Consider the following 15,964-nt stretch of genomic DNA (forward strand, 5'->3'; position numbering starts at 1 on the left):
CTCTGTGTTGCCCTTTACGCCTGAGTTGTGTAGGGATATGCACCCATGCTGGTGCACCAAATGTGTGCAGGTAACTCAGATCAGGCTTCCTGCCATGCCACATGGTGAATGGTATTTCACCAGTGGTTGAGTTAACAACGTTATTTAATAAATGATTAGCACACATTGCAGCCTCCCCCCACAAAGAATCAGGTAATCCAGAATCAGTTAACATTGTTCTAACCATTGCCTGTAGTATCTGGCCTCTTCTCTCTATAAATGCGTTGTGTTGTGGTCTGTATGGTGCAGATTTCTTATGCTCTATACCAGCTGCCTTTAATCTATCCTGGAATTTGCTGTTAACAAATTCCGTACCATTATCTGTCACCAAGGTTATCAGTTGCCGTTTAGCCTTTCTTTCTGCAAACTTTAACCAGTTGAAGAAATGTTGATATGTTTCAGTTTTGCTTTTCATTAAGTAGCAAAAACCATATCTAGAGTAATGATCCATAATGCTCAGTATATATCGAGCACCCCCCATACTGGGTTTCTTTGGACCTATAATGTCTGCAAATACAACTTCTAAAGGTTCTTTAGATTTAAAACCATTTAGCCTATTTGCAGGCAATATTTTACTCTTATCTTCACAACAGACATTACAACGCAAATACTTATCACAGGGTTTTAACCTTATTCCTTCAGATAACTCTACTGTACGTTTTAGCATTTTAAAATTTACATGCCCCAAACGCCTATGCAATAAATGGATACATTCATCATGAGGCTTGATATTATTAAATACAGTTTGTGCCTCCCCTTTCTTACTATCATGTAAGACATATAATGCTCCATTTAAAGCTGCAGTTACTTTTTTGTTATCTCTTTCCAGTATGCACTTATTATTCTTAAATGTAACCACATATCCTAGTTTATCCAATTCTCTTACAGAAAGTAAGTTCATTTTTAACTGTGGTACATATAACATGTTTATGTTCTGTTTTAAACATGGACAATATGCAATACCTTCACCCTTGGCCTTGAGATGCCAACCGTTAGCGAGTGATATATGCTGAGAGCTTGTAGACATTTTTATAAACTTTGTCTTATCTCTCGTGATGCAGTGGGATGCTCCACTGTCCACCACCCATATATCATTCTTCATATCACAGTTGCTGTATGTGGCTAATTCAAAAGATTTCTTTGGCTTCTTTAAATTCTGGCGTTTTCCTTTTCTGCAGAACCTTGCCAAATGTCCTCTGCCTCCACAATTAAAACACCTTTTAATTGTGTATGCCGTTGAAGATAACTTCTCTTCCTCTGGGTGCTTCAGCTTACATAGCTGGTTTCTTTCAGGCTTTGAAGATAATTTCTCTTCCTTAGGCTTATCTTCCCTCAGCTGGTCACGTTCACTCCTTCTCCTGGCTTCCTCTAATAGCCTGCCGGTTATCTCAGTTACTGATAAACTGTCTTTTGGCAATACCTCTAAAGCAGTCACAAAATCATCATAGCTTCGATCCAAAGAAGACAATATGATGTATACTTGTTGCAACTCATTAAATATAAGCTCTTTTTCTTGTAATTCTTGAAAAATGCTTTTCATACAGTTTAAATGAGTTAACATGTCTCCATTTCTCTCAAGATGTGTTCTAAACAGCTTCCGTGTAAGATAGATATGAGCTCCTACACTGTCTCGAACATAAACCTTCTTGAGATTGTCCCAGCACTTGGCAGCACTTTCCTCTCCACGAATATATATCAGTTGCTGGTCTGAGAGAGTCAGTCCTATGATGCACAAAGCTTGTTCATTCTTTTGCTTATAGTCCTGTATCTTTTTGGCATCCTCATCAACAGTAGGATCCAAGTTTGATACATCTGGTGGGTTTGTTATTATATCCCACAAACCTTCTCTTCGTAGCAGTAAACTACACTTCATTGACCATGAAACATAGTTTGTTCCATCTAACCTGGATATCATGGACAGACTTGGCAAATTTACTTGTGCCATTGCTCTGCAGAAAAATAACTATCCAACAAACAGTTTGTCTTTACAGTAATGTGTAACTCTTGACCAAACTCTCACTGGTATATCCTGGTTTGCTAGACTGTGCACACTGCTGGGCCCATAACCAATGTTAGAGTTTGGGGACAAACCCCCGAGCAGAGTGCACAGCAGCAGTCAAGCCAGGCAGCCAAATGAGAGTGAGGCTGGGCCCAAGAGTATACACACACTTGAGACAAAAACACTGTTTGTGGTTTTAAATAGGTATTTAATTCACACAGACATTAAGAAGAGTCATTCAGTCCATATGTCAGTATCCAGTTTATCAATCCAGTTACCTAGTCTTTTAAACAGTAAATACAATGTCTTTATCTGCTTGTAAATCTTCTTCTTCTGATACCTTTCTCTCAAATACAATGCTGAATCCACAGCTCACCAAGCAAACAGTCCTTGTGTTCAGTAGAGAGAAGTATCTTGCACAGTAGACATCTCATACAGGAGGAAACAGTATTAGGCAGGCAGACAGCAGACAGACCAGAGACCGGTAACACCAGGAACCAGGAACTCGAAAACAGGATCAGAAACCAGGAAGTGTTACGTCTCACTCACTGCCTCTTATTGCAGCTTACAACCGCACCCATAATTATGCAATGACATTGCATTTTTGAGCTTAAAGGTGCAAACACATAAACCTAGGTTTTATATATTCATTCACCCAAACCAGTTGGTGTATTAATATACCCAACAGCATTCAAAAGTGACCAAACTATGAGCCAGAACGCATAGGAACTGAGAAGTGATCTGTAGTCACCACCTGCAGAATCACTCCTTTATTGGGGATGTCTTGCTAACTGCCTATGCTTTCCACCTGTTGTCTATTCCATTTGCACAACAGTATGTGAAATTGATTGTCAGTCATTTTTGCTACCTAAGTGGACAGTTTGATTTCACAGAAGTGTGATTGACTTGGAGTTACACTGTGTTGTTTAAGTGTTCCCTTTATTTTTTTGAGCAGTGTCTATATACAAAGAACACTTTTCATTTAAATCCTGATGAATATATATACAAATAAAGTCTCCTCTGATCTGAGTTTAACGGCTGATGATTTCATGAATACATCTACATATTTTACTTAGCAATAATATGGAAATGGCCTGCTTCTGGGATTTTTAAAAATCTCATTTTCCAATCTAGTTTATAGTATTGGAATATTTTGGTAGTCTGTTATCTATGTACTTATGTGGCCTAATCCTTCCTATTCTATATTTTTGAGTAATCCAAGTTAGATAGGTCCTGCTATCTAGCTGTATAGGTAATCCTCAAGTTGTCCATTCATTCAGCAATGCTTTAAAGTTTTGACAAATGAGAAGCCCTCAGTCACATTAACGTGATTGTCAGTGTTCCCTGCTGCCTTTCCACAAGTAAAGTCAATGGAAAAGATAGCAGGAAGTTGGAAGTCGTGGTCACATGAGATCCTTACATTAACAACCTGAGTAGTCCTTGCTTAACGGCAACTGGGACTGCCATCAGTAAGTAATGTGGTCATGTGACATCATGTTTATGACCAGGTCACTTAGTGATGGCAATTCTAGTCCCAATGCCATTGTAAGCTGAAGACCACCTCTACACAGGTAACAGTAAAATCATTCAAATCAAAGTAGCTATTCTGGAATATATGCAGTCTGGTTTGTGCTTACTTATTTAAAGGTAAAATGAAAGTGCTAAAATGTTATTCGACGGTATTTATCACCAAATACATACCAGATACATAGTCACAGATAAAAATACAATTGTGAGAAGATTACTAAGCTTCTAGAATCTAGGGCTTTCTTATTCTAATATACTACATCATACTCACAATATTTTTTTCTAAAAGCCTAACATTCATTTCTACTTGTAGTATGCCTAGTATACATATAGTTACATAACAGGGCAAAGTCACAGATTTATTACACAGGTTGCAAAATGAATTGCCACATCCCAGTAGTTCCCTTATTTTAATAAAACAAACCCTACACTTAGAACCAGAACACTGTTTGAAAATTGAAATCATATGCAAGGATGGCACATTTATTGCTTTTCTCAATTAAACTAATTCTAGTTTACACCTAGCAGGAATTCAATACATGTATTCAATTATGAAAGCAACAGAAAATTCCTTTGTTATTGGGCAGTTCTCTGTGCATACATTACAGCCAAGTCCAATGAATTCAGTAAGACTTAGAAGCAGCTATTTGAGTGCCTTCTGGATGAAAAGGGCTATAAATTAAATAATCAGTTATGATTAGGCTGCAAGATCTCCTATTCAGAAGTATGAACTCTAGTTAAGTAAATGATCTCTGTATTTATAATCATTGCCTTTATAAAAATAATCAGAATTTAAACTTTTTCAGTAATTTAAGAATTTAAATAAAACCACAGATCCCATTAAATTATCTAAATAGATATAAATGTACATATATCATCTGCCAACGGAGCATATTACTTTGTGCATTTTGACAAACTGAATTCAAACCTATGAATCTTAAACTGAAATAAATGTTACTTTTTAAATTGCTGTTAATAAGTTCTTTTTTGAATATCATGAAGTTGCTTTGGCCCACCCTTTGCTTTATCTGACAGGTTTAGAAAACTGATGAATAACTCTCCCAAATTTCTCCAACTTGAATAATATTCATGTATTTCAAATCACCTAATAGGCAATTAATTTAGTTAAATGGCAGCTGATCTTGGTCAAGCTCAAAACCCAAATAGGTTAATTCTGATTGTTATTTGGACTTGTATCTAAGAACTCAGATTGTAGAATAAGCTGTAGAGTCAAAAAACTCACAGTAGTAAACTAGCTTTCTATTATGCCAACAAAAGCACATTAATGTTTCAATGTAAGTCATCAGGAATATCAGATTGCCTCCATTATACACAGCACGAGGCTTCTAAATAGCAGACGAACTAGTTTTCATGAGTAAAGTACTAAGACTACCTAGGAAAGATCAGAAACAAGTTTATCTCATAATCAGTCTCAGAACTAAGAGGCACCACCCTCCACAAAACACTATTCACATAAGTAGGTATATTCACATTTTACATATAATTTGCATATTTGTTGCAACATAAATATGTAAATCAGCATTACTTTGCCCTGTTCTACTTGTCTTAATATTTTGTCTTCATAAAGTGAATACTTGTCACATATCTATCCCACCCATAACAAAACTAGGCAGATCAATAATACAATCTTAAACCTGTTTGAAAGCCATTCCACTCAATAAATCATAGAACTAGTATCAATTTTCCAAGACTCATTTGAGAAAGTTTTCAGTGACAGTAAATTAATATACAACATGCATATGGAGGCTTGTAATGGAACTCTGTAAAAGAACACAATCTATTCTGAGGAACTGTCCAAAAATTTGTCTTTCAGGAATCAGAAGCTATGAAGAGAAGATTTATGTGAGAAGACTGAACAATGAACCACTGAAACAGGTTGACACAAGGCATATAATTATGTATAATAATTAATAATAAAAAATTCAAACAAAAAACTTATAATTTGAGCCAGTTTTTCACTCCAAGATATAATTAAATATTCCAGATATCTGTCCAATATATCTAGAAAGAATAAGATTGAAATATCTTAAAAAACCATCTATGGTTTTTTACAAACAAGTCCTGCTGTATTGAACAAAATGACTGCTTAATCTAGTATTCTGTTCTCACAATTACCAATAAGATGAATTTGGGAATCTTACAAACAGAAAATTGGCCTCTACCCAGCAGCTAGTATAGTATATGAAAGGATAGTTCTGTATAACTATCATTATTAGTTGCCACTGATAATTTTATACTCCATAAATTAGTCTAATCTACTTTTAAAACTGCCTTAATGACTATAATTTATTCTGAGAAAGGAAATTATGTTATTGTTAAGACTAATTTCCTTTTACTTGCCATTGATCTTGTACAATTCAACTTAGTTTAATTAGGCCCTCCTATTGGAAAAAGGAAAAAAATCTGTGAATTTTTGCCAAGCCATGCATAATTTTATACTCCTCAGTTATCTCTCTCTTTAAGATGCACTTTTTTTAAAAAAAAGTCACTTTTGCATTTGGGAGTTACCTTTGCCAGTACTTTCTTGAGCCATACAATATTTTTTGGAGTGAAACTGCATACAATATTCCAAATTTGATAACTTAATAGATTTTTAATAACAAAAATATTAAATCTATTTTAATACTTTTGCTAATATTTTTCTCTTACATAGCTGTGACATACAGTACAAGGCTGAGGTACTATGACCTCAAGTTTCATTTTCTGGAGTTTACAATGAGTGTGTAAATGAAATTATAGTTAAGAGGTATGGACATAATATCACAGAGGATGTACATGAGCTTTCTCAAAGTTCTTTAATCATTAATTTTCTGGAGATAAGCATAAACAGACAGGTGGTACTGCAGATGACAATTTATTATTCAGTATACTCAAAACAAAACAAAACCTGAATTGAGGAATACTCCAATGCAACAGGAAAAACAGAAAAATGAGAAATGTGGCTCAGTTTAATAAAACATTATCTGTTTGGGTGAAATAAATTTACATGAAAAGCAAATAATTTATTAAATTATTTTAAACCAATACAATTTTCTTAGGGCACAATTGACAGAATTTCTGACAGTTCACTGTCAACTGTTCTGTATCTAATAGCCTTGGAGTATGCATCTCAAAATAATTCCGAAAACTCTCCTTTATTTGGGTTTTAGAGAGAGAGAGAGAGGGAGGGAGAGGGAGAGGGAGAAAGTAAGTATTCTTTATTGGCCAAGTGTGATTGGACACACAAGGAATTTGCCTTGGTGCAAATGCTCTCAGTGAACATAAAAGATACCTTTGTCAAGAAACCTTGTTTTGGTGGCTTTGAATTAGTCTTGACTTCTAGCAAATACATGGATAAGTCCATGCAATTTTCTTGGCAACTTTTTCTACAAGTGGTTTGCCATTGTCATCTTCCTAAAGCTGAGATCATTAAGGCCCAAGATCATTAAGTGGGAATGGCAGGACTAGAATTCATGTCTAATTGGCCTCAGTCTTAATACCTAGAGACCAAACTGGCTCTCAGAAATCTGATAGATGTCTTAATATTAGAGTGCAGATTTTAACATCCGACCAAAATAACACACCCCACCAAAATTTTACTGCCAGTAAGCCAGTAGGGTTCAAGCAAACCTACTGAAATTGGGCCATTTGAAGAAACAAATTGCACAACTTGCAGGATTTCTCTTGCTCCCTGGAACTTTTAAAACATTGTGAGTTGATCATAACTCTATAAATTGAAAGACTACAAAATGCAATTTTAAGAGGAGAATTAGGGAACGGTAAAGGGAAGAAAAAACTAGGCAAGATGTTTTGATGCACAGCAACCCAGCATCTCTGATTGTTTATATAAAAAACTCGCTTTGTCTCCCAATCCAGATAAAGTAACGAACGCAAATGTCTGTTTGCGATCTTGCCAAAGAAAACTCTTTTAACAATCAAACCTCCGGGAGAAAATCTACCGCTTCCGAGGGAAAGAGCAGCTACCAGGTCCCCCACTCGGCCCTGAAGCAACCAAGGGAAGCCTTCCAGACCGGCTAACAAACGGACAGAGAGGCAAGACCCCAGACCCGACAGGAGGGATACTTACAGCGCGGTGATGCTGCGAGGCAAAGGAGGCAGCAGGCCTGGTTCTAAGCTCCGACCCGACAGGCGGAGGCGGCTGCAATCCAACACACCGCGCCGGCAAGAACAAGGCGCGGCGGCAGCGCAAGGTTCCCCCGCAGCCTCCCGCAGCAGCACTACCAGCAACAAAGGTAACAGCGGCCTGAACGCCCCTGGGCCAATCTCCTCGCCCCGCCGCATTCTCTTCCCCCCTCTTGCGCGGGGTCTGCCGCCCCGCAGGTCTTGTCAGGCCGCGCAGTTGCGAACTGGCCTTCGCGCACCGCGCCCGCCTTCGCGCAGGCCGAACCGGGAGGAGCCAAGCGGGGCCTTGCTGAGCGCACGCGCAGCAAGCATTAAAGAAGCCGACGGGAGGAGCGTTCGCGAGGGGGAGAGCCATAAGGAGAGTGGGCGGGGTTTCGTCATTGACAGCTGGAAGGACGGAAGTGGGGGGAGTTTCTGGGGAAGATGGAGCGGGGAAGGGGGGGGGAATTTGCGTTTATGCTCGGAGTTCAAATTATGGTTTGTAATGGCTGTTAGTTTGGAGCAGATGTGAACTGGCTGTAATCTTCTCTCCGCCGTAGAAAAGCCATTTACTGTCTTTCTGTGTCTTTCCGTCCGTCCCGAGTTCTCCTTGAGCTTCCAGCACTTCTTTGATTCTTAAACTTATTCAAAAGTACCATCTTTTTTATATCCGTGTGATGTCTAAAAACAGTTTGTAACTTTAGCTCGATATATTTTTGCTTGAAAACGAAATAAATCAACATCAGTAGGAATATTCTCCTGCAAAATACTACCGTATGTGGAATATATACTAAACAAAATACAGGGAGTGGGAATAGTGATACGAACAAGTTTGAAACTTGATAGTTTTACATTGCTATACGGTTTATCAATTGCACAGCCAAATTTTTCGAAGCCAACATTTTGTATTATAATGCACAAATTGCACGACTATGAATGTAATCTCTGAAGAGGCTATAACATCCGGCTACAAACATTTGATTAAAGCATTTCTGTTTGTTGATATTTTGTGGTCTAAGAATTATCAGACAAGATCTAGTTTCCCCAATTTAAAAGGAAGGGTTACAGTAATGATTCACGCTTCAAATTCACATTTGCACTGGATCCATTTCCCCCGCCAATTTCATTGTTACAAATATACCATTTATTGTATGCATACTCATCACTCATATTCTTTTTTGATGCAATTGAAAAACAAACATCCCCATCTGATCACCATTCTTATTCATTTGTAGGTCTCCCAATAGCTAGTCATTAGTAGGTCTCTTATTCTCTAATCTCATTGTCACCGGTGAGTTCATATTTTCTTAACAATAATTTTGACTTCTGGATCCCGGGTGACATTAATTTTAAAAGTTGCATGGGTCCCCCCCCCCCATTCTCCCAATTTCATTATTGTCCATCACTAAAGCAATGTTTCTTAACCCTGGCAATTTGAAGATGTGTGGACTTCATCTCTCAAAATTCTCTAGCCAGCTTTCTGGGAGGTGAACTCCACAGATCTTCAAGTAGCCAACCTATGGATTCTTGCTTACATAGGGCCACACAACAATCTAAGATCAGTTCTGGTTTTTGACTTTGAAACTTTTTCAGTTATAATTAAAATTCACTTTCCTGTATTCAAGATCAGCCACCTTTCATCAAATGTTCATTATTTTCTCTTTTTCATAGTTTTATAAGCATCCTTCTTTTCCTCCTTCCTTCCTTCTATAGAATAGAACAGAACAATAGGAGCTGGAAAACCTATACTATTTCAGACAAGTGGCTGTCTAGTCTCTTCTCAAAAACCTCCAGTGATGGAGCACCCACAATTTCTGAAGCCAAGCTATTCCACTGGTTAATTGTTCTCACTGTTAGGAAATTTCTCCTTAATTCCAGCTCTTTGATTAGTTTCCAACCATTGTTTTTATTCATAGAATAACAGAGTTGGAAGGGACCTTGGAGGTCATCTAGTCCAACTCCGTGCTCGAGCAGGAGAGTCTACTCCAAATATTAGCCTCTACCTAGGATCAAACTCACAGCCTCCTGATTGTGAGAGGAGAGCTCCACCTCTAGGCCAATGGAGCTGTTCTTGTCCTGCCTTTGTCCTGGTGCTTTGTAGAATAATTTGATCCCTTATTCTGTTCCTCAAATATTGGAATATTGCTATCATGTCACCCCTAATTCTTCTTTTCTTTAGACTAGCTGAACCCAAATCCTGCAGCCATTCTTCATATATTTTAGTCTCCAGGCCTTTTATCATCTTATTTGCTCTTTTCTGAGCATTTTCCAAGGTTTCAACATCTTTTTTGTACTATGGTGACCAAACTTGGTTGCAATATTTCAGGTGTGGTCTTATGAGGGTTTTATAAAACGTTTCTAATATTTCACATGATTTTGATTCTATGCCCCTGTTTATAAAACCCAGGATTGTATTAGCTTTTTTGGCTGCTGCTGCACACTGCTGGCTCATGTTCAAGTGATCATTCACTAGTACTCCAAGGTCCCTCTCACACTTTATGTTTTTGATCCAGGTCTTGCTTAATATGTACGTATATCTTTGATTTTTCCTGCCTAAATGTAAAACTTTGCTTTTTTCCACATTAAAATTCATTTTGTTGGATAGGACCCATTGTTCAAGTTTGTCAAGATCTTTTTGGACCCTGAGCTTGTTTCCTGGGGTGTTGGCTATACCTGCCAATTTAGTGTCCTTCCTTCCTTCCTTCCTTCCTTCCTTCCTTCCTTCCTTCCTTCCTTCCTTCCTTCCTTCCTTCCTTCCTTCCTTCCTTCTGTACAAGTTATTTCACTTACAGTTTAAGCTACAGTCATCTCCAATGGGCCCATCTTTGATCACATACAGTAGTTTTTCACATATACTAACATTTTTAATGGGTTAGAGAAATTGCATATACTATGGCAGGTAGGTTGTCTACTCTGGAGAGATATTTTACATGTACAGTATTCCATCAACCAGAAGGTACATGCAAGTATACTAAGAATATTTCTGAACTGAACCAAAAGTGCAGCTAATCCAATATCCTACAGGAGGACAATTAGATGCCTCTGGGAAACTCATGGAGGGCATGACTCCAATACATGCCCTCATTCAAGTTCTCAGCATCTATTACAATATTTTTATGATCACTCTAAATACATTTTTGTTTCTGTGACTTCTCTAATATTTATCGCTTAAGTGTTATTCTACTATCTTCTTCCTCTTGTTATAGGATGGTGGAAACACCATCAATATTTATTTAGTCTTTTAAAATAGGACACAGGAAAAAAGCAGTTATTATATTTCTGGTATAAATACATATAAAAGGAAATGTGGTTTGACAAACCTTGATTTGATTGACTATCTTGATTAAAATTTCAAGAATATTCTTGTGTATATTTGAAAAATAAATTGTTTCTGTATTACATTAACTTTCTTTTAAAAGGAATGTGGACTACTTTTAATTCAATCACATGCAAAGGACTTCACATCTTTGGCTGTTAAATGACATACATGAGCTGCATAGCTATATTGTTAGTTGCTCAAAGGGATAATCAAAGGTTGTTTTAAGCTTTGCAAAAAAAAAGTAGATGGAAAAAGTATAAACTTTTTGTAGATGTTAAGCACCCTATACACAAGTGAGATGTCTAGAAGCATATTCCCCATGGCCCAGAGGAAGAATGGGACAGTTCATAATTTAGGATATTTCCTGTACTTCAAGCCCTATCAAGAACTTCCCAAGCAACATTCCATTAAATTCTCTGTATGTATTGGCAGGACAAGCTAGACAGGTGTTGCCAAAAAACAGGAAGAGACTAATTCCCTTCAGGTCCTGGATGGGTGGGGGCAACCCACCCAGGATGTGGCAACACCCTCTGTTTTGATCCCATGATTCCAGTATTTATTATGAACTTTCTTGGTTCCACTGTCAGCCTTGTATGGAAAACAAATAGCTTTCTGCCATCTGATTGCTTTGCTTTCTTGCTCAGACTTGCTCAATTTTCCTCTCTTCCCTCCACCAAGATTTGTGGAATCTGGAATTCCAGAAACACTGAGCTCTTTGAGATTCCTATGATATCTTTGAGGAGGACAAGTTTATAGAGCTTGGTTCTGGTTTATATGTACTCTCTTGAAACCTTTTATTATTATTATTTGCACAATATTTAGTACTATATGTCTGCTGAATAGTTTTTTCAGATGAACTTGATGGAGATTTGGTGGAATTCTTGTGTCACTTTTACCTTTGCTTATCTGCATATGTACTTGTATGTGTGAATAGATTCAAAATTCTTTCTTTGCTCACTATATGAGCAGCCCAGCATCTCATTTTCTCTTTCTCTGAAATTCCCCTTCTATTTTTCCTCCTTCCTTTCTATCCTACCTATCTTACATCATTTTATCTTTTTCCCACTTTGGTTACTTGCTGTGTTGCAACAACATATACTGTATATTCATGCTTTATTCTATTAAATCAATTCCCTGAATTCATACCATAAATTAACAATACTGGCTGGATTCATACAATGCACTGGGGTAAAATGTGGTTAGTTTGTGGTTCAATGTGTCATGTGCAAACAGGTTTTTTTCCCACCTCATCACTATTTCCTTTCCTTATCAGTCTTTCCTCCAATTCCCTGAATCATCTCTTGCAACTTTCTTACCACTTGACTTTTATACTAATCTTTCCCCTCTGCCCTACCTTCACTAGGTGCTCATAGCAATATTTGTTTTCTTTTAACACTTTAATTTGAAAAATGGCCAGAGGTCTGCTACATTTTTTTCTAAGAGTGTTAGATTCATAAGATGCCCAGAGACTTACTGAGGAAATTAATAATATTGTAATCACCTTGAGGAATGTCCTTTATTTTGTATATATAAATTTGCACACATGTATGTATCATGCAACACATATAAAACCAGGCACCCATGAAGGATTAATTGTGATTATCTGCCTAAAAACAGTAGAAACTGGAAATGTTTGCCACTGTCACTAATACTTCTCAGTTGCAGTCCCACAACATCTTGAAAGCTGCTTTTGTTAGTAAATACCTTGCTCCCCATTTCTTAAAATTCATATGGTGCTCACATACAATTTGATTTCCATGCATCTTTATATTTAAATTATATAAGCAGGTGGATAAACTTCAGTTTTTTCTACAAAGGTTCTTGATTTGGTTAGGTTATTTATATTCTCAGCAGCACAAAACATGCTACTTCCATGTCCCATGAAAAACCATCCTGTGGAAACATGCTCTTATTTATTCATTTTATTTTATTTTTTTATTTATTTTATTTGTTAGCAAACATGTAAAAAATAGCAGGTATAGGTATAAACATAAGCATAAACAAAGAAAGTAAATACAGATAAATGGGGACAATAGGACAGGGATGGTAGGTATGATGGTGCGCTTATGCACTCCCCCTTTACGGACCTCTTAGGAATGGGGTGAAGTAGGAATTGGAATAAAATTTTTAATGATAGTATAATAATGATACAATATGATATAGAATGTTGATTAGAATATAATATGAATATAAATTTAAGAGGAAAGGTTTACATAAATATTGTGCGCATGACATATCGACACACTGTATAATCGAAAGAAGGTTTTTATTTGTTGTTTTGTTATAAAAAATATTAAAAAAATAAAGGAATGGGGTGAATGGGGTGAATGGTAGGCAGTTTGAGGTTGAAGCTGTGAGGGTTTCAGGCTGTAACAACGGAGTCGGGTAGGACATTCCAGGCATTGACCACTCTGTTGCTAAAGTCGTATTTTCTGCAATCGAGTGAAACAGTTTACCCTGAGTTTGTATTGATTGTTTGCCTGTGTATTATAGTGGTTGAAGCTGAAGAAGTCATTGAAAAGTAAAGCATTGTAGCAGACAATTTTATGTACTATGCTTAGATTGGACTGCAGGTGGTGCAATTCCAGATTGTCCAAGCCCAGAATTTCAAGCCTAAGGGATTCTATTGTGAGTAGAGGAGTGGAGAACTCTTCTTGTGAAATACCTCTGGACCTGTTCAATCGTGTTAACAATATACAGTGTGGATTCCAGGCGGCTGAGCTTTATTCAAGAATTGGTCTGGCAAAGGTTTTGTATGCCCTAGTTAGCAATACAATGTTACCAGAGAAGAAGCTTCACAAGATTAGGTTAACAACTCTTAATGCCTTTTTGGCAATGCTGTTATAGTGAGCTCTGGGGCTTAGATAGTTTGAGATGAGTACTCCTAGGTCCTTGACAAACTGAAAGTCTTCTACAAGATTGTTTCTGCCCAACTTGTATTTGGTGTTCTGATTTTTTTTTGCCAATGTGCAGGACAGAATGTTTATTAGTTGAGATTTGGAGTTGCCAAATGCATGACCATTCTGACATATAGTTAAGCTCGCTTTATAGGGCAGCAGCATTGTCAGTGGTGTTAAATAATTTTACATCATCAGTGAAGAGGACACAGCTGCTTTTAATGTGATCGCATAGGTCATTAATATAAAGCAGAAAGAGTATGTGTCCTAAAACAGTAGTTGCCAACCAGTGGGCCAGAGACCACTGGTGGTCTGCAAGAAAAAATTTGGTGGTCTGCAGAGAAATGTCACACCCAAAGCAATTAATCCAGGCTGCACGGGAACACTCCCCGAAGACAGGTAATGCCACCTGCCAGAATAAATTATGGAGCTGCTATAAAATGAGGTACAGGAAGGAAATGACAGCAAGGGGTTTAAATCATAATTTATGACAATGATGGTGTCAGCAGGGTCCAACTGACTTAAGCTTGGAAGCTAGAAAGTACTTGAGAGGGAGGACTACCCACATGGCCCATGGGAACACAAGGCTTGCATTGCAAACAACACGAGGTACTGAGGGGAGGGGAAAAGGGCGGAGGGGGAAACTAGCCCCACTCGCCCCAGACACCTGGCCTGGGCACCGGGCTGCTTCTTTCCGCTTCTTCTGCTTTTGGCTGCATGCAAGGAAAGCAGCAAAATTCTTTCTTTCTTTCCCCCAAACTGCCAGAAATGAGTCTTTGGGACCCTGCAAGGCATTCTGCTCCAAGAGGCTGCACCGGTGCAACAAGTCTCACAAAGACTCATTTCTGGTGGAGTTTGGGGGAGAGAAAGACTTTTGATGCTTCTGCTGCTTTCCTTGCATGCAGCCAAAAGTATCTCCCCCCGCCCACCCTGCGAACGGAGCTGGAGAAGGGTATCTTGCAATCCTAAATAAAGAATGATCGATCGGTGGGGAATTTTCCCGCAGACTTTTTGGGGGATTTTCCTAGGGTCTCTGGTCCACAGGATTTAAAGTTATGAATTTGGTGGTCCCTGAGGGCCAAAAGGTTGGTGACCCCTGTCCTAAAATGCTGCCTTGGAGGACACTGCTGTTAACTGGTGCCAGATTTGATAGGGCCCTACCTATTTTGACTATTTGTTGCCTGTTGGACAGGAACACGGCAATCCACTTTTGCAGAGATCTGGAGATGCTGTAAGAACTTAATTTCAACAGTAGTTTGTCATGTATCACTGAATCAAAGGCTTTACAGAAGTTTATGTAAATTGCATCTATTGCTTTATCCTGGTCAAGATGTGTGGTCCCAATGTTTCTACAGTGTAGGAGTTGCAGATTACAGGATAATTTTTTTTCTAAAACCAAACTGCTTGTTAGGTAGCAAGTTGTTTGTCTTTAAGTAGAGGATGATGGATTGATTTATAATTGATTCCATAACTCCTAGACTGATTCTTCAGCAATAAGTTGATTAAATCCTGCTACTAAAGTTGTATATGCCTGCTTTTGCTATTTTTTCCTTAGAATTTTTAAAATTGATTTTATATCTCTGTATCATTACAGAATTCTATAACTTTACACTTGATCCTAGTTCTCAAAATAATTATGCCTACACTTTGTTTGGATTTTTACTTAGTATATTATATGAAACCAACCACTGTAGTTTGGAAACTTTGATGGCTGAGTATGCTATATCAACCTAGCCACTTGTGGTTCACTTAGTAATAATGGCTCATCATGATGTTTGAATTGAGCAACTACTTTTCCCAAAATTGTCTCTTTCTTGCTCCTTTTCTTGACAACCTGGTTTCAGATAGATTCCTCTACCTGGTTACTCACATCAATGTCTTTTAGTCTGGTGTCTACATGTTTCTTTTATACCTTTCCTTTTTCTATTAGGTCAGTTGCCATTTTTCCACAACAGCGTGAATTGCAGCCCCTCAAGCATTCAGTCACAAGTCACCAATTTTACACAATTTTTAATGTCATTTGGCAGGAGAGATTTAAAAAAACACCAGAAATACAAGGGG

The 15,964-nt window shown here is 37.8% G+C and overlaps 1 protein-coding gene across 1 annotated transcript in view; it reads right to left on the bottom strand.

Annotated features, from left to right (window-relative positions):
- LRIG2 (leucine rich repeats and immunoglobulin like domains 2) overlaps window positions 1-7,988 on the bottom strand; it is a 50,339-nt gene extending 42,351 nt beyond the window's left edge. Inside the window, exon 1 of the mRNA XM_026712980.2 lies at window positions 7,653-7,988. Coding sequence (XP_026568765.1) covers window positions 7,653-7,867 — 215 coding nt within the window. The 5' untranslated portion in view covers window positions 7,868-7,988. The remainder of the gene's footprint in view (window positions 1-7,652) is intronic.
- Window positions 7,989-15,964: the final 7,976 nt, after the last annotated feature.

Source organism: Pseudonaja textilis, chromosome 3 (genome assembly GCF_049901715.1).
Source record: "Pseudonaja textilis isolate UNSWEBS1 chromosome 3, rPseTex1.2, whole genome shotgun sequence".
In the NCBI taxonomy this organism is placed as follows: Eukaryota; Metazoa; Chordata; class Lepidosauria; order Squamata; family Elapidae; genus Pseudonaja; species Pseudonaja textilis.